Source organism: Oryctolagus cuniculus, chromosome 4 (genome assembly GCF_964237555.1).
Source record: "Oryctolagus cuniculus chromosome 4, mOryCun1.1, whole genome shotgun sequence".
NCBI classification, from domain to species: domain Eukaryota; kingdom Metazoa; phylum Chordata; class Mammalia; order Lagomorpha; family Leporidae; genus Oryctolagus; species Oryctolagus cuniculus.
This window is the reverse complement of record NC_091435.1, coordinates 75,939,031-75,961,821: the sequence shown is the minus strand read 5'-3', so window position 1 is coordinate 75,961,821 and position 22,791 is coordinate 75,939,031. Positions and strand designations below refer to the sequence as shown.

At 40.5% G+C, this 22,791-nt stretch overlaps 1 protein-coding gene across 7 annotated transcripts in view; it reads left to right on the top strand.

The window, feature by feature from the left end:
- The window catches only part of TMEM39A (transmembrane protein 39A), a 31,003-nt gene that overhangs the window by 6,084 nt on the left and 2,128 nt on the right, over positions 1-22,791 (top strand). For 2 of the 7 annotated variants that reach the window (XR_007908868.2, XR_011387902.1), the window contains exons 3-9: positions 719-941; positions 6,393-6,476; positions 12,797-12,951; positions 17,467-17,815; positions 18,589-18,776; positions 20,643-20,763; positions 22,199-22,359. Coding sequence is in view for 5 of the 7 variants with exons in the window: in XM_008266884.4 (XP_008265106.1) it covers positions 719-941; positions 6,393-6,476; positions 12,797-12,951; positions 17,467-17,815; positions 18,589-18,776; positions 20,643-20,763 (1,120 nt within the window). In the remaining 2 variants the exon portion in view is untranslated. The remainder of the gene's footprint in view (positions 1-718; positions 942-6,392; positions 6,477-12,796; positions 12,952-17,466; positions 17,816-18,588; positions 18,777-20,642; positions 20,764-22,198; positions 22,360-22,791) is intronic. The other 5 variants (XM_008266884.4, XM_002716671.5, XM_008266885.4 and 2 more) reach the window with 3 other exon arrangements.

Sequence of the window (22,791 nt, the reverse complement as noted above, 5' to 3'; positions counted from 1 at the left end):
AATAATTTAGGGGAAAGAAATGAACTAAAGCAATGGATTTAGAAGGGAAGGTACAGTTTGGAAAAAGCTTTGCAAAGTGAGAGCTACCAAATTTAGAGAGGGATTGGATATGGAGAAGCAGAAGAAAAGTTCTGGTGTGACTCAGGTGTTTGATTGGAACAGCTAACTGGATGTTACCAGGAACTAGGGTCAGAACTAGAAGGTAGCCATGTCAACAACTGTGTCCTGACTACCAGCCTGTAACTTCAAGGACAGAGAATGTCCTTTTTTAGTTCACTGCAAATACACACTTTAGGTTAAAAAGGCAGCAAATCAACAGAGTCACAGAGATATCTCTTAAATACAAACTAACATAGATTTTTAATCTCTATCTTCTTAATGCTGTTTCTTCTCTTCCATGTACTTCTTAAAGGTCAGAAATAGCTAGTTGGAGGAACACAGGGATTTCTGTAAGCGGTTGGATAACATAGGTCTAAAACTTAGCAGTGAGCTCTGTGGAAGGAAATTTTAGTCTTCAGGACATGGGAAATAATAGAAGCCATGGCTACTTTCTAGATCACTAAGAGAGTATGTAGAGGAAAAAGAGAAGAGAAGCCCAGGTTGGAGTCTTGAGGAAGGCCAACAGTTAAGGGGTAGGTGAAGGAAGCAGCAGGCGCTTTTTATGCCCTGTGAAACTGAAGGATATCATCATTTGATTAACCATAGTTTTTTCTTTCAGGAATGGTAGTGCAATTGGCCTTCCGGTCCCACCTATCACAGCATCAATCACACCAGGTCCTGTTCGTCATTGCCAAATTCCTGACTTGCCTGTCGATGGGAGTCTGCTCTTTGAATTTCTTTTTTTTATCTACCTGTTGGTTGCTCTGTTCATTCAGTACATCAACATTTATAAAACGGTGTGGTGGTATCCTTACAACCATCCTGCTTCTTGTACTTCACTGGTAAGTCCTAAAAGGCCTTTACATTCTTTCTAGCTAGCCAAGAAACTAGCTGGAAAGTCTTGCTGAAGAAATTACCTTCCTCAAAAATCTTTCTTTTAATGAAATGTTTTTCTATTAAGCCATAGATTACTTCCAGAAACAAAATTACATAACATTATTAAAATATAAATACCACCAGAAGAAGTAAAAATATAGGTGAAAATACAGAAAATAAATTATTATAATATCACAGGAAGGTTTTTGATCCTTAGCTTTCTCCATACCATGTTCAACTTTTAAGTGTAAGATGTCAGTATAATTAAATTCCATTAAACTCTTTTTCATGGCTAAATTAGGATAATGGTAACGTCTACAACAAAAAAAGCCTAAAATTGCATGTTGCTTCAAACACGTAACAGTTTGAGGCAGTTGCTTGGGTGGTAGTTTCCTCATATGGTCAATGAAAGGACCCAGCTTTGTGGACACTGCCTTATTCCAGGTTGACTGTGGTCCATCGTTGTCAGCCAGAAAGGGAAATGAGCGTAGGGAAATACAAAGGGGAATTTGTAATGGGCAAGGCTCATATCATTTCCGCACATGTCCACTCCTAACTGTAAGGGAGGGTAGAAAATGTAGTCCTTTATCTGGGGACATTGTTTACCTGAGTAAAATTGGGTTCTATTACAAAGATTAAATTGAGTCAGGAATTAACTGTCTCTGCTGGAGTACATACAAATATATTGTAGATTTTTGCTACTCTTTCCAGTTATTTAGGAGTACCATAATACTGTTGATGCAGAGAAGGTTCTCCATAGATAGGTATATAAAATAATGATGGGCTGGTCATGTGGCTTGACAGGCATATGGTTGGCAGTGGTATACTTCTATGAGTGATAGAGATATGCTGTAGGGAAAGGAAAACTGATTCTGTGTCATTGTGTGTGGGCTTGTTTCTTGTTTTCGTTTTTGTTGTGAGCCATATTTTTTAGTTGTTTTTTCTTGGCTTTGAAGTACTCTTCCATGACTTTTTGGCCTGAGATTCTTTACCATGGTCTTTAACTAGTACACAACTACAACCAACAACTCTACAGGATTTTCCCTTTTGTTCACTTTTACAGAGGCCTACCTATTCCCCTAGTTTCTTGACATCAACCTTTGTTAGGTTGATGGTGTTTGGCACAAAAGAACCCCCACCAGCTTGAAATAGTGTAGGCTTATCACAATTGTATGCAGGCACACAAGCTGGGCCTAAGACTTTGTCAGCTTCACAAATTCCACGTGCTAGATCACTGTGGATGAAGATGGTTCAGCACCTCTTGTAGAGCAGTATTGTCCTATACCTCCCAGTATTAGTGCCTGCCTTGGTCACGGTGGTAGATTATAGGGGAAACAGAATCTTGAATGTACCTGGACCTCTGCCTCCATGTGACTTGGTAGCAGCAGGGAAGGATTGCCCTGTGTAGTTGTGTAGTTTATATATGTGTCTGGGACTTGCAAAAGATTAGAAAACCTCCCTAGCCTGGTGAACATAGAAAGAAAATAAGATTTTGCCAAATTCCTCAAGATAGTATGGGAAGGGACTAAAAAAAAAATTGTTTAAATATTTGTATCACTTGATTGTTCCTGGAATTATTTTCCATCCTACGTGCATACTTACTGTCATGTGATAAGAATTTCAGTGTAAGAATCATGATGTAGGTTGTCAGTTCTTTCCTGAGATGCCTACCTGATCTGTCAGGTATATCCTCTTCATTAAACTTGGCTAGCATGCCTACTGCTAAAACAAACAAACAAACAAACAAACAAAAAAGATTTGGTGCCAAATTGTGTGCTTTTTATCTCCCAAAAGTTATTTTTTCCCACCTGGATTATGAGTTTATTGTTTGTTGGAACTATATACTTTATCCATCCTTCCATGGTTGTGTTGTAAAATGAAGAAATTGGATTAGATGATCTTTAAGCTTTCAACCAATCTATGCCTTACTTCCTATATTTATTTTATATTTAATTTGTAAGAGCTTGTTGTGTAGTCCACTGTGGAGTTTCTGCTTTGTTTGACATCCCACTGGAAACTTCTCATTTGTTGAATTTTCAGATTAATCAAAGTGCTATTCTCTCAGTCTACCATTTCTGACGAAAGCTATTTAAGAAGCTGTCTACAGATGCTGCCTTGAAGCAAAGGGAGCCAGCTCTAGCTGTACTTGATCTTCTGAATCTGGAATTATGTTTCCTTTGCTCTAATCCATATTACCAAAAACAGGTGCCTTTACTGCACATCATCCCCCACACTCAGTCCTGAATTTTAAAGTTTTATATGATGGCTATGGTTGGCAGAAGCTAAATCATATCTAGAACCATAGTTTCAAGAAAATCTAAAAATGTGTGTTTAGCTTCCCAGTCTACAGTAAGGAAGGACTACTTGAAGGATGCTATAGAGTAAACTGGCTCACTGAAGTGATGCACATGTTTTTGGCTAACACAGGCTTACAATTGACTTGTGAAGCCAGCAGTAATATGCATAAAATAGTAAGTTAAGTAAGATTTTAGCTTCTGGATCTGAAAGGGGACTGAGTGAACTGTTCAGGAATGGACTGCCAGAGACATAGCTACTTCCCATCCCTGAGAGTATTGAAGCATGCAAGATAATTCCTTGACTGGGACTGTCCAGATGGGCCCCAGGACCCAGATAGGTGGTCTTTTCCTTATCTTCTGTTGTGAAAATCTAACCCAGGAATTTGTCATATTAAGGCTTTTTTTTCCATTTCCAGATCTGAATGATTGTCACAAAAAAAATGTGAGCACCTAAATGTGTGAAGCATCATTCTGGCTGTCAGATAAAGAGCCAAATGAATCTTAACTCTGAGAAGCGTAAAAACTAGGAGTGGAGGGTTCTGGGTCATTAAATATTCTGGTTTATAAAAAGATAGTTATAAGCAGATGAACTGTTTTCAGTTGATTTAGAATATCATGAAATTTTCTTAATAAGAAGATAGATTAGACACAAAATTTTTTTATTTAAAAAATGTCCTAAGTGGACTGCTGATGCATTATTAATAAGATCCAGAGTCTCCAGTTAATCTACATGCAGTATTTTGGAAGAGTGGGATAAGCAAGGAAGAATATCAAAACTAAGGGAGATAAATATTGTTAGAATTGAAAATATGTAGAGAAGAGGAAATGATCTGCAGAGTGATAAGCCATTCTCTTGGCAGTCTGGCTACTGCATCTCTAATAATATTTTTTTGAAATTTGCCACTTCATTCATCTCCATTGCTACTGACCTTTTCAATCCATCATCATTACTCACCTGAATTAAAAGCAATAGCTTCTTAACTGATCTTGCCCCACTACAGTATGTGCAGCAGCGAGAGCGATCTTTTAAACATACAAGCAGAACTGTGACACTCTTTGCCTAAAATGCTCCTGTGATTTCCCAGTAGGGAAAAAAAAAATCAATAAATTCATTTATCACTCATCACCTCATCACCTCATGCCAGTATTCTTGTTACCTTTTTTTTTTTTTTTTTAAGATTTATTTGTAAGACAGGGTGACAGAGAGTGAAATCTTCTAACTGCTAATTTACTCCCCAAATGCCTGCAACAACAAGCAATCCTTTTTGGGATACATAGCATCTCATGTCTTTAAAAATTCTTTTTTTGAGGATTTGTTTTATTTATTTGAAATAGTTACAGAGAGAGAAAAAGATATCTTCCATCTGTTGGTTCACTCCCCAAATGGCCACAATGGCTGGGGCTGGGTCTTCATCCAGGTCTCCTATGTGAGTCTCAGGGGCCTAACTTGGGCTGTTCCATGTTAACTCCCAGGCACATTAGAAGGAAGCTGGATCAGAACTGGAGTGGGACTTGATCCAGAATTCTGAAATGGGATGCTTATCATCATATACCTGCCCTTTTGTTGCTTTTAAATTTTAAAAATTTTAAATGAATCTTTATTTATTTGAGAGGTGGTGTGACAGAAAGAAGAGACAGAGAGGGAGGTAACTTCCATCTGCTGGTTTATTCCCCAAATGACCACAACAGCAAGGTCTGGGCCAGGATAAAACCAGAACCAGGAACTCAACCTTGGTCTCTCACATGTGTGACCCTTCAAAAGATCTTTTTTTTTTTTGACAGGCAGAGTGGACAGTGAGAGAGAGACAGAGAGAAAGGTCTTCCTTTTGCTGTTGGTTCACCCTCCAATGGCCGCCGTGGCTGGCGCGCTATAGCCGGTGCATCGCGCTGATCCGAAGCCAGGAGCTAGGTGCTTCTCCTGGTCTCCCATGGGGTGCAGGGCCCAAGGACTTGGGCCATCCTCCACTGCACTCCCGGGCCATAGCAGAGAGCTGGCCTGGAAGAGGGGCAACCGGGACAGAATCCGGCGCCCTGACCGGGACTAGAACCAGGTGTGCCGGTGCCGCAAGGTGGAGGATTAGCCTAGTGAGCCGCGGCGCCAGCCTCAAAAGATCTTCAAAAGGGCCCACACATTTTGGACTATCACCTGCCTTCTTCCCAGGTGCATTAACACAAAGCTGGATTGGAAACAGAGAAGCCATGTTCCAATTGGAAATCCTGTGTGGGATGCCAGCAGGCTAAGCAGTGTTCAACTCTTTTTGTTGGCCCTTTCTGCTGCATTTTAGACATACCAGGCATATATTTTCTTATCTTAGAGCCTTTTTGATTGCCATTTCCTCTGCTTGGGGCCCACTGCTCCCAAAGCTTGTCATGCTAGGTGCCTTTTTGTCATTCATCTTTCAGCTCAAAAATCACCCCCTCCGAAATATCCTCCCTAGCCATTGATTTAAATTGGCTCTGCACCTCCTTTCATTATTTATTGCTTTTATTACTTACAAGGAGATCCAACTATTTGAAATGTTTTTCTTGTTAGCTAATTTATTTTCATTGCCTACTTATTATCACAGTTATATATAACTGGCAACATCTAGGCAATGCTATTATTACTTTACAAAAGAAATCAAATATAGGACATACTTCTAAACCAAGTTAGAAAAATTTAATGAGTATAATTAAGGTACCAACTAGTAGAGAGTTTAGTAGATATCCAGTTAATAAGCTGAATAAAGGAACCAAAACAGTAACCTAAAAACTGAGAATCCCAACTGATCCATTAAATTTGACACATTGTAAATGTGGCATTTTAGATGAATTATTCTTGCCCTAATTCCCTAGGTTATTACTTATTAACTCAAAGCTATAATCTTTTCCTTTTAATACAGTAAACTTTCCGTAAAGGAGAGGAATACATTCCAGATAGTTTTAAATCGTGTTTGGAAAGTGAAAGCAATTTGTCATGAAAGGAGAAGTAGAAGGTAGGTAGTCTCTCAAGATCTCTCAAATTCCCATCATCTGTAAGGGTAAGGTGATCTAAGGAAGATCTTTTGAAGGGGCAAACTTCTGTAGTTCCAGCTGAATACAACATCATATTTCTTTCTAATGCAGTTGTTTCTCTTATAGAACTTCCATCTCATTGATTATCACCTGGCTGCATTCATCACAGTGATGCTTGCAAGGAGGCTTGTATGGGCCCTTATCTCAGAGGTAATACCTCATTCACTGTATTTTATCACATGTAGCTAGAGTTACTAGAATGGATTGAGACCGAAAACATGAAATGTCCAAGTAGAATTTGAATACAAGTATAAATTTCTCTACTCCAACATGAGTTACAGTTATACTTTTAAAAAAATTTCCTGCAATATATTTAAAGCGTCAGAACCCTTGGGAATTAATTTGTTGAATATGATATTCCTTTTGACTTCTGAGTTTTTCAGTACGATCTTTTTAATAGTGCAGGTGCAAATAGGATAAATTTTAGGTAACTATTAATATGAAGAATTATCTATATGCCTATAGTTGCATCTAAAACAGTAAGTTTCAGGTAACATTCACTCCAAATTAGTGATATACCATTTGTGGAGTTTGCTGACAAGAGACATTTGTGTGGGTATATTGAAACTTAGAGTTTTTAAAATAAAATGTCAAAAGTTACCGATTATTCTAAAGATTAAAATCTAATTGGTAGAGGTGGAAAGAATTAGAACATGAAAATGATCTTTTTAAAATAAAATCTTTTGACAGAGTTCGCATGATTTTCTTTCTTTCTTTTTTTTTTTTTTTTTTTTTAAGGATGTATTTATTTATTTGAGAGCCAGAGTTACAGAGAAAGAGAGGGGTCTTCCAACTGCTGGTTCACTCCCCAAATGGCTATTAATGGCCAGAGCTGGGCCCATCCAAAGCCAGGAGGCAGGAACTTCTGGGTCTCCCACACATGGGTGCAGAGATCCAAGCACCCATCTTCCACTGCTTTCTCAGGCCATAACACAGAGCAGGATCAGAAGTGGAGCAGCCAGGACTCAAACCAGTGCTCATATGGGATGCTGGTGCCGCCGGTGGAGGCTTAACCTACTATGCCACAATGCTGGCCTCATAATTTTCATGTATTTGTAATCACTAGTGAGGGAGGGAAATGTTTTTTCTTAATATTATGTTGTTTTCTGCCATGTGAATGACGACAAAACCAAAAAATTTTAGTTTAGCTCAAATGACTAATAATTTTAATCTTGGAATGTCTATTTTATTATTTATGTGGTTAGTTATAAACATAGGTAATGAGAGTCAATTTTTTTCTTTCAAAATGTACATGGACAGTCTTTGTATGTGTAAACTCTAATTTTCATGAACCTTTTTCTATGAACACAATGTAATCGGAGACTAAGTTATGATCTGAAAGCCATTTGAAGTTAACTGGAAAACATTGGTGATAGGATTGTCTATTTCTTCAAGTGGGAAAGGCTGTAACCTTTTCTCCAGGTTCCCTATTGAGGTGATGAAAATAAATACTTAATTTTGCATATATTGAAAACATGTTCTTTGTATAGAGGAACTCAGTGGCACTTTTAGTTTACATCTGCAGAAACAGGCAATGGGTGATTTTGTTTCATCCCTTCAGTTGCTTAGGAATAGTACTTGTGCATATCACATAAATATGTCCAGTGAGTGTGTAAAGGCTGTAACTTGGAATGCTTGTTTCTTTCACTGCTGGCCTAAAAATAGCTTAGCAGCTTTGGCACACAGCCTTAGTTAGAGAATATATTAGTTGTTTTGTAAATAAGTTTGCAAAGCTTACTGGAAACAGAATACTTAAGCTAAACCTCAGTGGATTTTTAATCAGTCCCTTAATGTGCATCAGTAAAGGGATGTTTAAATAATTATAGTATAACTATATAATGAAATAGCATACAGCCATTAAAAAGATGAAAACAGTGACACTGTGGCTCAGAGTAAAGGCACTGCTTGGGATGTTCACATTCCGTATCAGAGTGCTTGTTTGAGATTTGGCTCCTCTGCTTCCTATCCAGCTTCCTGCTAATGCATCCTGGGAGGCAGTGTGTAGTGGCTCATGTGCTTGGCCATTGTAACTCATGTGGGATACCCTGATGATAAGAGTTATGGGTTCCTGGTTTTGGCCTTGGCCCAGTGCTAGTTGTTGGAGGCATTCTGGGAGTGAACAAGTGGATGCAAGATCTCTCTCTATTCCCTTCTACCTTTCAAGTAGATGAAAATAAATTAAAAGAATAAATGTTAAAAAGTTGAAGAAGTGTTTATGTATTGACCTCTAAGATGTTCAGTAAGAAAAACAAAGTGCAAGTCAGTTTTTAAGGCAGATGGAAGGAACAAAATATATTGGCTTATATATGAATAAATTGTGTCTAGATTGATGTACAGACTAATAGTCAGCTGCTTTGCTGGTAGGGGATCCAGAACCAATGGGAGAGAAGCTTTCACTACAAACATTGTTACATGTTTTATTTTGAGTAATATAAATATATTTGTTCAAAAATTTAAAATAAGAACTGTATAATTATTCTCTTCCTAAAATAATCTAAGTCATAAATCATCTTTCCCTCCTATTAAAATATGTTGACCTTTTTTTGCTTATGGGACAGAATGGACCCTTATCCTGAGAAAGACCAGGTAATTCAGAAAGCTAAATACCATTTAGAGAGAATTACCTCTCTACCCAGATAGACTTTTTTTTTTTTTTTTTTTTTTAAAGATTCATTCAGTTATTTGAAAGATAGAGTTACAGAAAGGCAAAAGCAAAGGCAAAGAGAGAGAGGTCTTTCATGCCCTGGTCTATTCCCCAGAGATGGGCCAATCCGGAGCCAGGAGTTTCCTCCGGATCTCCTACATGGGCTCAGGGGCCCAAGGACATGGGCCATCTTCCACTGCTTTCCCAGACCACAGCAAAGAGCTGGTTCAGAAGTGGAGCAGCTGAGACTTGAACTGATGCCCATATGGGACACTGGCACTGCAGATGGCGGCTTTACCCGCTACACCACAGCTCCAGGCCCCAGATAGGCTTTTTATTCACCTCCCAGCCAACTCTGCTTCTGTATTTGCTCCACCAGACCAAAAGTAAATTTCAGCCATTTTTTCATCAACCTGAAGCAACTCTAAGAGAGAGAGACAGAGAGAAAGGTCTTCCTTTGGTTAGTTCACCCCCCAAATGGCCACCACGGCCGGAACTACACCGATCCGAAGCCAGGAGCCAGGTGCTTCCTCTTGGTCTCCCATGCGAGTGCAGGGGCCCAAGCACTTGGGCCATCCTCCGCTGCCTTCCCAGGCCACAGCAGAGAGCTGGATTTGAAGACAAGCAACTGGGACTAGAACCTGGCACCCATGTGGGATGCCGGCACCGCAGGCGGAGAATTAACCAAGTGAGCCACAGCGCTGGCCTGCAACTCTTTTAAAAATTGTTTTTTCAAATAGAAAGTAGTACGTTTTATTGGAAAACACTATAAAGCAGAAAATTTAAGAATTATAGAGCCATTTTGGTATATTTCCTTCTAATCTTCATGTGGACATAAAAATTTTATAGCCATATATTCAAGAACATTATCCATATACTATTTTATAGCATTTTCACTTAACAGTGTTATTATTGTTATGTTCCTCCCCTGGCTAACTGGTGCTTATCCTTTATGTCTCAACTTAAATATCACTTCTCAAAGGAAGCTTCTCCTAGGTTAGGGTCTCCTGTTACTTGTTTTCCATAACAGCCTACACTTTCCCTGTAACGTTCATCATAATTGTGAACATAGTTGTCTAAAATTAAAATTAATAATTCTTTTTCTGGGCTGGATAGCTTCTTAAAGAAGGGTTCTGTTTGTCTTGGTTACCACTTTGTCCGCAGGATCTGGTTTAGGGACTGTCACATACAAACAGGTTAAGAGCTTCGGCTCTGGAGTTAGGATAATGAACACTTTCAAAGTCTGCTGTTCTGGTGACATTGAGTAAAACAATCTTTTTTATGTTTAACCCTGAACTTCTGAGAATGGAGGTAACAGAGTAACTCTAGTGGTTTAAAAAACTTTCCTTGGTTTTGAATATGAGGTACATTGGCATGAGGCATGCATCAGGAGTAATATGGAACTATTTACTCTGCTATAGCTGAGAACAAATTGAGCCTTACCTACAGTTTGAGACATAAGCAGTTCATTATGGTCTTTCTTAATTTAATTTTTTTCAACTTTATCTGTTTGAAAGACAGAAAGTAAGTGAGAAGGTGAGATCTTCCATCTCCTGGTACATTCCCCAAATATCATCAATGTCTAGGGCTTGGCCAGGCTGAAACCAGGAGTCCAGAACTCCATCTGGGTTTCCCATGGAGGTGTCAGGGACCCAAGTACTTGAGTCATCATCTGCTGCCTCCCAGTGTGCATGTTAACAGGAAGCTGGATTGGAAGCTCAGGTGGGATTAGAATCCAGGCACTCCAATATGGCATGTGGGTATTTCAAGTGATGGCTTAACCTATCGTGTCACAATGCGCACCCTCTTCAAATTTCTAAGAAAACATACATATATATATACACACACACACACACTATATACATATAGTTATGGGTCAGTTAACAGTAGGAATACATTTTGAGAAGTGAATCGTCAGGCAGTTTGTGCAAACATCATGTGGTATGCTTACACAAACCTGGGTATAAGCCAATCACTTGACACAGTCTCTGATGTAGTCAAAAGATGTGATAAATGTGAGATGTATAAGGCTTAACCAGGCCTACAGATTTATGGTAAACTTTTTAAGAAAGGTTTATTTATTTGAAAGGCAGAGTTACAGAGACAGTGAAATCTTACATCCACTAGTTCATTCCGCAAATGGCTGCAATGGCTGAGGCTAGGCCAGGCAGAAGCTAGGACCCTGGAACTTCTTCTGGGTCTCTCATGTGGCACTTGGGCCATCTTCCGCTGCTTTCCCAGGGACAGTAACAGGAAGCTGAATTGGAAGTGGAGCAGCCAGGTTTCAAACTGGCACTCGTATGGGATGCTGGCGTCACAGGTGGAGGCTTAACCTGCTACACCGCAACACCAGCCCCTAAACTTTTTTTTTTAGTAAGCAGAAAGTGTACACTATAAAATAATGACAAAAAATATAGTACGGTAGATATATAAGCCAGTAATAGACATTTATTATCAATAAATACAATGTATAGTACATAATTGTAAGTATTATTCTTTTAGACGACTGGCAGTGCAATAGTTTTACTTACACCAGTATCATTATAAGCATGTAATACATTGAGCTGTGATGTTAGGACAACTGTGACATAACTAAGTGATAGAAAATTTTAAGCTCCATTACAGCCTTAATGGCCCCACTGTCATAAATGTGATCCATTGTTGCCTGACATGTCATTATGTAGTACATGATTATGGTGTGATCTGTAAACAGAAGCAGTTACATAGGAGGGATCAGAAAAGCTCCAGATGATTTGTTCTCCCTTGTCATTTCTGACTCTGCAGCTTTTTAGAGGTTAGAGAGATCTACCATTTTCTCCTGCCTTTTTGTTCATTCTCTTTCCTATTTCATTTTGAAAGAAAATGGTATTACAAAGCTTCATGTTTTGACAAGTGCATTTTCTTAGAATAGTCAGTTTTAAGATTTGGGATCAAAGAATAATATTTGAACAGCTGTGATGTAAGACTTGGAAGTGATTTTGCATTATATCTTTCTAAAAGTTAAAAAAACTTGTTTATATAGGAATCTGATAAAGAAGATCTGATTATCTTTTGGAAATTCAGTGATTTATTAAACATTCAGCAGATTTTGGGTGAGGGTTCAAAGAAAAGCAAATACTGTTGGTGCTGTTGAGGCCCTTTCAGTATAATGGGAAGTAAGACAGATAAGCTGGTAGCTCTCCACTTTTGTATGTAAAGATCACCTGCTTCTTGGAGGCAGGCATTTGGCACAGCAGTTGAGATGCCATTTGGGAAACTCATGTCCTGCATTGGAATGCCTGGGATCAAGTTCCTGCTCTGTTTCTGAGTCTATCTTCCTGCTAATGTGCACCCTAGGAGGCAGCAGGTAATGGCTCAAGTACTTGGGTCCCTGCCATCCATGTAAGAGACTTGAATTGAGTTCCAGCCTCATGGCTTCAGCTTGGTCCAGCAACAGCTGTTGCAAGCATTTGGGGAGTAAGCTAGCAGATGCTCTCTCTCTTTTTCTGTCTCTCACTGATGACAGTTCCATGGACCTTTTTTTCAGAAACCTCAGTGTTAACAAATTAGATAATATTGTAAGAACTTAAAGGAAGTCTGTATGAAGGGACTCATGGGGTTACAAGGAGGAGATAACTGGCTGCCTGGAGAAGTCTGAATTTTCAAGAATTAGGAAGAAGAGGTGGGATGGAACAGTTTTGTAAAAAAATTTTTAGGCACAGTTTAACTTCCACTAAACTTGCTAAGTCCTTACTTGAGTCACATTGCTTTTGAGTAAAAAAAAAAAAAATAATAATAAAACATTTGAATTTATAAAATGTTCCTTTTGGTGCTTTCCAACTTTTAGGCCACTAAGGTGGGTGCAGCATCTATGATTCACTACATGGTCCTGATATCAGCTCGCTTGGTGCTACTCACATTGTGTGGATGGGTGCTCTGTTGGACCCTTGTCAGTCTCTTTCGCAGCCATTCAGTCCTCAATCTCCTTTTCCTTGGCTACCCGTGAGTACTTCCGTTTTACCATTTTCTTAGTAAATCTTTAGACATTATCTGAGTCATTCAAACAATACTGTAAAAGACTAGGAAATGAAATTCTTCAAATATAAATCAAGAATTCAGGGAGTTGGAAAATCAGTGGGGTATGGTGACCATATAGTTTGTTTTCTATTCTGGGGTATAGTTGAGACAAGAAGCATGAGCCAGGAGGACTGTTCCAGGGGACCTACCAATGACAAACATTTTAATTAGCTTTGTTCTATCAAGTAGAGGCTTCTGTTACTACCTATGTTGGGGCAAATGGTAGTCAGTTTTAGTTGAATGAACTGATTCAGCCAGTCTTACCCTTGGTTTGTAATTTGGTTGATCAGATTATTTTCACCTTTGGGTGATGTAACAGTTATACCATACTCAGGTCCGTCAAAGTGTTTATGGAAAATAAAAATTATTTATTTATTTTTTAAAAGGTTTACTTTATTTAGTTGAAAGTCAGAATTACACAGAGAGAGAAAGAGAGGAGAGGCAGAGAGAGGTCTTCCATCTACTGGTTCACTCCCCAATTGGCCACAATAGCTGGAGCTGCGCCAATCCAAAGCCAGGAGGAGCCAGGAGCTTCTTCCAGGTCTTCCATGCGGGTGCAGGGGTCCAAGGACTTGGGCCATCTTCTACTGCTTTCCCAGGCTATAGCAGAGAGCTGGATTGAAAGAGGAGCAGCTGAGACTAGAACCAGCAACCATATGAGATGCCGGCGCTTCAGGCCAGGGCGTTAACCTGCTGCACCGCAGTGCTGGCCCCGGAAAATAAAATTTAAAATATGAATTTGTTTTTGTGCAAAAAATTTTTGAGAACCATGCATATGAAGAAGTCTTCAAAAGTTCATGAAAAATGGAGTAGGTGTCGTGGTACAGCAGATGTAGCAGCTGCTCATGTTACCAGCATCCTATATCATGCCAGTGTGAGTCCTGGTTGATGCATTTCTGTTGCAGCTCCCTGCTAATATGCCTGGAAAGGCAACAGAAGATGGCCCTAGTCATTCTGGGAGAATAGAATAGAATGGAGTTTCTGTTTGGTTTGTTTGGCCCAAACCTGGCTGTTGCAGGCATTTGGAGAGAGAGAGTGAACAAGCAGATGTAAGGTTTCTCTGTGTCTCTGTCTCTCCCTCTCTTCTGTTTCTCTTACAAGCAAATAAATAAATAAATTTTTTAAAAAGTTCATGAAAAATGCATATTATGAATAAACTATGTATGGGCGTCATGTCTTTTTTTTTTTTTTTTTACCAAAATAAGCATATTTTAATTCCATTTTTCCCCATGAACTTTTTGAAGTACTTTATATGTGGATATATGTATCAATACTTTATTATAGAAACTAAATAACATTCAACAAGATTGAAAGAGTTTTATTATGAATACCAGTGTAATCCCTACCTATAATCTGCCTATTAATATTTTACTAGATTGAATAGTACATATTCTATTCATCCATATCTTTATCCATCAATTCATGTTATTTTTGGTGTATTTTGAATTTAAATTTTAGACCTTAATTCCCTTCCCCTGAAATATTTCATCATTTACGTATCACTAGCTAGATTTCAACATTTGCTTACAGTTTTTTCTTTTGAGGTTAAATCTGTATACAATAGGGGCCAGCGCTGTGGTGCAGTAGGCTAAAGTCTTGGCCTGAAGTGCCGGCATCCCATATGGGCGCTGGTTCTAGTCCCGGCTGCTCCTCTTCCGATTCAGCTCTCTGCTATGGCCTGGGAAAGCAGTAGAAGATGGCCCAAGTCCTTGGACCCCTGTACCCATGTGGGAGATCTGGAATAAGCTCCTGGCTCCTGGCTTTGGATCGGCACAGCTCCGGCTGTTGCAGCCATCTGGGGAGTGAACCAGCGGTTAGAAGAACTTTCTTTCTGTCTCTACCTCTCTCTGTAACTCTGTCTTAAAAAAACAAAACTGTATACAATAATATTCACAAATCTTGTGTACATCTTGCTGAGATTTTCTGTCTGATTCTTCCTCTATCCCTCTATCCACTCCCAAGACATATTCACAGTGGATCCTGGAACTAGGCTAACTATCCTTTTTTTTTTTTTTTAAGATTATTTATTTATTTGCAAGCCAGAAATAGAGAGAGAGATCTTCCATCTGCTGGTTCACTCCCCAAATGGCTGCAATGGCCAGGGTTGGGCCAAGCTGAAGCCAGGAGCCAGCAACTTCTTCAAGGTCTCCCACATGGGTACAGGGGCCCAAGGACTTGGGCATATTCCACTGTTTTCCCACACACATTAGCAGAGAGCTGGATTGGAAGTGGAGCAGCTAGGACTTGAACCAGTGCCTGTATACAGTGCCTGCACTGCAGGCAGAGACTTAATCACCTACATCACAGTGCCAGCCCTAACCATCCTCTTAAACTAATACATGTTCATCCTTTCTCCCTTTGTAGAAAACTATGAACACATGTCTGTTTTTAATTTTTTATAAAATGCATAGCTAAGTAAGATCTTTTTATTTCCCATTCTTCATATCTGAATTTATGTCAGTGAAATAACTTTTATTTATAATACCTAGGTTACAGTTTGGAAATTAGTTAATGAGAACTCAGGGAATTATTTAAAAAAAATTTTTAAGGGATGGTTGGAGTAACTATAGAAGCTATTAAAAGTCTCAGAAATACTCAGTTCTTTAAGTAATTCTACTTCTAGAAATTTATTTATTGTACTTCTAGAATTGTTTCATTAATTCATCAAATATTTATTGAGTGCATATTATGTTTTTTTATTTTTTATTTATTTATTTTTTTTTATTTTTTGACAGGCAGAGTGGACAGTGAGAGAGAGAGACAGAGAGAAAGGTCTTCCTTTGCCGTTGGTTCACCCTCCAATGGCCGCCACGGCTGGCACGCTGCGGCCGGCGCACCGCGCTGATCTGATGGCAGGAGCCAGGTGGTTCTCCTGGTCTCCCATGGGGTGCAGGGCCCAAGCACTTGGGCCATCCTCCACTGCACTCCCTGGCCACAGCAGAGAGCTGGCCTGGAAGAGGGGCAACCGGTACAGAATCCGGCACCCCGACCGGGACTAGAACCAGGTGTGCCGGCGCCGCAAGGCGGAGGATTAGCCTAGTGAGCCGCGGCGCCGGCCCTGTTTTTTTAAAGATTTATTTATTTACCTGAAAAGCAGAGTTACACAGACGCAGAGGCACAGAGAGAGAGAGAGAGAGAGAGAGAGAATGAATCTTCCACCCACTGTTCATTCTTCCATCCGCTAGTGCACTCCCCACATGTCTGCAACAGCTGGAGCTAGGCCAATTCGAAGCCAGGAGCCAGTAGCTTATTCCAGGTCTCCCATGTGGGTGCAGGGGCACAAGCATTTGGGCCATCTACTGCTTTCCCAGGCCATAGCAGAGAGCTGGATCGGAAATGGAGTGGCCAGGACTTGAACTGCCGTTCATATGGTATGCTGGCACTGCAGGAGGCAGTTTTATCTGCTATGCCATAGTTCCAGCCCCATGTATTCTGTGTTTCAACCAGTATTCAAGTTACAGCATTGAATTAAGCAAAATGAAATCTCTGCTTTATAGAGCTTCAGGTGTGGGGAGCCTTTATCCTACCAAAGGATATTTGGATATTTATATAATAATTTTTGAGCTATACAAGATTATCAATTTAAAAATTGGCCTGCTATACGCATATTGAATTTTGAGTCCTGCATTTGTGTTGCCTTGGCAGGGCCAGACCAAATGATTTTGCAGGCCTTTATGACCCATGGGCTAGACATTCCCCACTGTTGGCTTAAATTGTAGTGAGGGAAAAAATAGATCAAGAAATTAAAAAAAACCCAAAGTCAAAAACCCAATAAGTATGTAAACTATATGGAGGGGCAAATCTGTGGAGAAAAATAACTTGGAAAGAGGAACTAGGAGTACTTGTGCAGTGGGGTGAATGGTATAATAGCAGGCAGCGGAGCCCCTCAGTAGAGGGAATGTTTAAGGTAAAGGCAGGCAATATGAAATTATCAGATGTACATAAAGATGTGATTAGGAAAAATCCTTGTCTCATGTATGGTGGGGGAAAATAAACAGCCTACATTTCTAAAAAGAGAAATGGGTAAATGATGGTACAATATATGAGAATCATCTAGTATCTTGAAAGTTTGTGCAGAAGGATATTCAGACATAAGGAAATACTCTGCATGCACACATCACCCAGCTAACAGTGGGATTTAAAACAGCTTCTACCAGATGGGGCCAAACATAAAACTGTATATAAAGTGTATACATTGGGGAAATGTATGCCCAATTATAAGCACGATTATTTCTGGGTAATTTATATTTTGTCATTGTGACTTTTCTGTAGTTTCCTATGATTCCAGAAAGAAATGAGAAGTCTTCCCAAACAGGGCAGGGAATTTTACCACCAGCAAAGCCCCCCATGTATACTGTGTGCTCTGGTAGATTTTGACTGTTTTAGTGCCATCGTTATAAGACTCTGTGGTCTCATGTTCATATTCACGTTGTTTTACAGGTTTGGTGTTTATGTTCCTCTTTGCTGTTTCCACCAAGATAGTAGAGCTCATCTTCTTCTCACGGACTATAACTATGTGGTTCAGCACCAGGCGGTAGAGGAAAGTGCCTCGAGTGTGGGTGGCTTACCGAAATCCAAAGACTTCCTCCTCTTACTGCTGGAGACCCTAAAAGAACAATTTAATAATGCCACGCCCATCCCCACCCACAGCTGTCCGCTCTCTCCAGACCTCATTCGCAATGAAGTAGAATGTCTGAAAGCAGATTTCAATCACAGAATCAAGGAAGTTCTCTTCAACTCTCTCTTCAGTGCCTACTATGTTGCGTTTCTTCCCCTGTGTTTCGTGAAGGTAAGTGGGTATCTTGCTTTCATGTGCTTCCTGGATTTGTGTGTGAATTGGGTAAACTGGCTATTTCTTGTTTAATCCCCCTTTTCTCTGTCTCCCCTTTGGCAGCCTGGATGGTGGAGTTCGGCTGCATCTGAAGTGCACTAATACCGCTCCTGGTTGGCGGATAGGTATTTCCGTATATGTGATGCACCCCGTGGTGGTCCTCTCTTTTTTTCCGTTCTTTCCTTCTTTCTTTCTCGTTATTTTTAGTTCCTGGGGAGAGTAAACTGTACCTAAAATAGAATCAGTATGTTGTAGCTTCAGAGAACCAGAGTGGCTGTAAAATCCAGCCTGCCGTGTACTTGATCCTAATGTGGTCACCAGGAATTTCCTTGACTCTAATCTTTATTTAATAAACTTCAGTTTACTTCAATAGAAAAGAAAAATGGTCTGGATTTCACCTGGGCCCAGAATCTTTTGGGACATTTTAGCACCCTTCCTTCACCCATTTAGAAGCACTTCTGCAGCCGGAGTGGTCCTTCAGAAACAGTTCTTCTAGGAAGAAAGCACTTGAAATATAATTGCCTCTCCCTCCCAGCCCTAACTCATACAGCCAGAAAGTCAGGTTGGAGGAACTTGGAGGACTCTGCTCTTGAACTTCCTGCACGGACAGCAGGACAACCAGTGCATGTGTGACCCAGTGTGGCATTTATCTGCAGGGCATGTGTCCATGCACCCATCCCTGCCTCAGTTTGCCAGTGCGTGGATCATTTCTCTCTTATGATCTTTTCCAGAGTACCCAGTACTACGACATGCGCTGGTCATGTGAGCACCTCATTATGGTGTGGATCAATGCCTTCGTGATGCTTACCACACAGCTGCTGCCATCCAAATACTGTGATTTGCTGCATAAATCAGCTGCTCACCTGGGCAAGTGGCAGAAGCTCAAACATGGGTCCTACAGCAATGCTCCACAGCACATGTGAGTAGGCCAGAGGGTAAGACCATGGAACACTTTTTCTACATGTTGCTGGTCATGTTTTTTCGCTCTGTATGTCATTCTTGTTTTTGGCTTTGAACATTATAGTTTTTGTCTACATAGATGCTTGTCATCACGCTGAACTGATCACGGGGTATATTAACTCATTTCCACCACCATCTTCAGCCCCTCCTTAAATGCACCTTAACTTTGAGCTGCCCAGTTACTGTAGAGTGTGTAATTTGTCTCGCAAGCTGTACTCACAGAATTCTCTTTCAGTTTTAACCCTTTGCCCAAATTCAGTCATGATGTATTTTTAATTCTTTTTAGAGTTTTAAGGCTTCATTTTCTCATTTTAATTGCCACAGCTGAGTAGATGCTGGCTACTCATTTCACAGCTGGAGTTTGCTTCTCTTCCTTCTAATACATGCAGATTTGTTGTAGCTGTTTACTGTGCCTGTACTTTTTATGTTTTTTTCTTTTCTTCCTAAACTGTCCTCAGTGTTTCTTTCCCTGCTTCTCTCGTATATACTGAAAGCTGCCTCTGTGAGTTCTCTTTAAATATTCCTCATTGTGTCCCCTGGCCATTCATTTTCTGCATGGCCCCCTGACCCAAAATGGCTGATTTTAGAACCTTCTGTTCTGTCACTTATGAGCCCATCATCAGACGTTTCTCAGACTAGGACCATCTGCATCTTCCTTTCTTTTATGATTTGAACATTTCACAATTCCATGCCCTAGAATTTTTTTCCCTAATTCAGTGGGACAGATTGAGGTGACCCTCCTTTCCCTCTGCCCCCCGGTTCTCCCCTCAATTATCTGCCTTGATGTCTGATACAGATTAGCGCAGGCCTTCAAGCCCAGGAACTGAAAGAGATTGGGCCAGGCTGAAAAGACACCCGACTGTGGGCAAAGGACAGATTTCAATAAAAATTGAAAATACAGTCCACAGTGCTAGTACTGTGCATCTTCAGGCTCCTGATGGCACATGGCCATGAGGTGTATCATCACGTTAATGCTGGTAAGTGTGAGCAAGCCGGCGGAGCGTTCTGTCAACGGGAAAGCTTCAGGCTGCTAGATTTTTTTTTTTAACATATCTAAACTGCTGCCCCAGTTCTTATCTTAGGAAACTAACCCTTCCAAAATCAGGAAGAGATTAATTAACTTAATTAAAAAAAAAAAAAGCTTAACCAAAAGATCCTCATCGCCATCCCCACCCCAACTCCATTACATAGATGCTAGAAAGAATGAAACTGCTTCTTCCCTAACTTCCTTTCCCTCGAGAAACTTCTATAAAAATAAACCAAGAAAGCTGAAAAAGTCAGTGTGTCAGTACCGTGTGTATGTCTGTGTCCTACTGTATAGCTTCTATCTGTGAAGTATTTGGATTTGTGATAGGTAAATTATTTTGCTAGCTTTGGGGATATACTTCTGCAGTAAATGTCCTCCTAGGTTGACAGGGTGTTGATTTTCCCAGTGCTGTTATTGCCATCAGTTCTCTCTTTGTTCCCTCTGGCATTCCTACCAGTAGACTGCTTACTTGGGCTGGAGATGATAGTCCACCTGCTTACACTGTTTTCTGACTCATAGATACCTTACTTATACAATTATATCTCCTCATTCTCAACCTCTTCAGTCCTTTGACAGAGTTAACTGTATAATTTTGTAACCTCTGTACTGTATAGAAATGAACTAAGTAACAAATCCTAACTCCTTCCAGTTTGACCATGGATGGAATTACTGTATTTTCAGAATTCAGACAGATGAAGTCTTTTTAAATCCCTTCCATAGAACTCTAGCTGGCTTTGCCAGACACTGTCATGTCTGTAATTGCCAATATCCTAACATTTGCATTTCTTTCTCCCTTAGTTGGTCAGAAAATACAATATGGCCTCAGGGGGTGTTGGTGCGGCACAGCAGATGTTTATACAGAGCCATGGGACCTTACAACGTGGCAGTGCCTTCAGATGTCTCCCATGCCCGTTTTTATGTAAGTACCACTTATTTATTTTTTAAAAAGATTTATTTATTTATTTGAAAGGCGGGGGGGGGGGGGTCTTCCATCTACTGGTTCACTCCCTAGATGGCCGCAACAGCCTGAGCTGCACTGATCTAAAGTCAGGAGACAGGAACTTCCTCCAGGTCTCCCATGTCGGGGCCGGGGCCCAAGCACTTGGGCCATCTTCTGCTGCTTTCCCAGACCATAGCAGAGAGCTGGATCAGAAGTGGAGCAGCCAGGACTTGAACTGGCGCCCATTTGGGATGCTGGCACTGCAGGTGGCGGCTTTACCTGTTAACGCCACACCGCTGGTGCCACTTACTTATTTTTAAAGGAGACAGAGGATAGGTGCTGCTGCAGCAGCTGCTGCTGCTTTTTTAAGGTTTATTTATTTGATAGGCAAAGAGACAAAAAAGGGAGAGACTGAGAGAGATCATCTTCTGTTGGTTTATTTCCCAAATGGCAGCGACAACCAGATGTGGGCCAGGCCAAAGCCAGGGCCAGGAACTCTATCCTGGTCTCCCCTCTGGGTGATGAGGTCCCATTACTTAGGCCATCATCCATTGCCTACCCAGGACCATTAGCAGGAAGCTGGTCAGCAGCAGGGTAACCAATACTTAAACTAGTACTCTGATAAGGGCTGTACGCATCACAAGTAATAGCTTAACCTGCACCACAACACTGGCCCCATAAGTGCTGCTTATTTATTTATTGTTTTTAGAATTATTTTATTTATTTGAAAGACAGTTACAGAGAGAGGTAGAGCCAGAGAGAGAGAGAGAGGTCTTCCATTCCAAAATGACCACAATGGCCAGAGCTGAGCTGATCCAAAGCCAGGAGCCAGGAGCTTCTTCTGGGTCTCCCATGCAGGTGCAGGGGTCCAAGGACTTGGGCCATCTTCTGCTTTCCCAGGCCATAGCAGAGAGCTGGATTGAAAGAGGAGCAGCTGGGACTCGAACCGACGCTCAAAGGGGATGCCAGCACCTCAGGCTGCGGCTTTAACCCTCTGTGCCACAGCGCCAGCCCCTGGTTCTCCTTATTTAGTTTCACACATAGGCTTAGGGGTGTTAGGAGACTGTTCTATGTGTTAGCACCTAGCACAGTGTAGAGCACGTACTAAGAAATTAATACATGGTAATGACTGCTATTACTATAACAGTAGCCCCTGTCCTTTGAAAATGTCTTCTGAAATGCAATTTAAAGGTCATACACTGTTATTCTAGTTTCAGTACCTGGGCTGTTAGAATAGAATTTGTTGAATCTAGTATTATTTGAAATAAGTAGGCAATCATCTAAGACTTTTTCATTAAAATTTTTTTTTGCAATAGTTTGGTTTGATGGTATCCTTAAGTGATACTGAGTATAGTAATAATATGATTTTCATGTTTTTGGTTTTTTTTTTTTTTTTTTTTTTTTTGTCATATAGATTGTCTCCTTGAGTTACTTTAACTTCCCCTTTGAAAGTCAGACAACTGCTAAGACTGGTGACCTATTTTGCCTTTACCTGGACTAGAAGAAAAAAAATATAAAAGAAGGAAGTAACAAGCAATAGACACCCACTAAATCCAACCTCTGTCCTGTTTGAATGTATGCTTTGTTTCATATTCTTTTTGATCTTTCGGTTTTCCGGAAATAATGGCTTTAGGAGGCAGAAGTATTTTCTTATCAAGAGCCAGCCTGCCAATGAGAGTGGGGAGAAGAGATGAATGTGGAGAACTGTTCTTAGTAACGGTGTCCATAGTGCAGTACATTGCCTTTGAACGGAGATCATCTTAAACTAACTGAAGTGCCAGGAGCTTCTTCCAGGTCTCCCATGCAGGTCAGGGGCCCAAGCACTTGGGCCATCTTCCACGGCTTTCCCAGGCCATAGCAGAGAGCTGGATTGGAAGTGGAGCAGCTGGGACTCGAACTGGCACCCATGTGTGATACCAGCACTGCAGTGAGCAGCTTTACCCACTACGCCACAGCCTGGCTTACTCTTCTATAATAAAATTTTTAAAATAATATTTGTTTATTTGA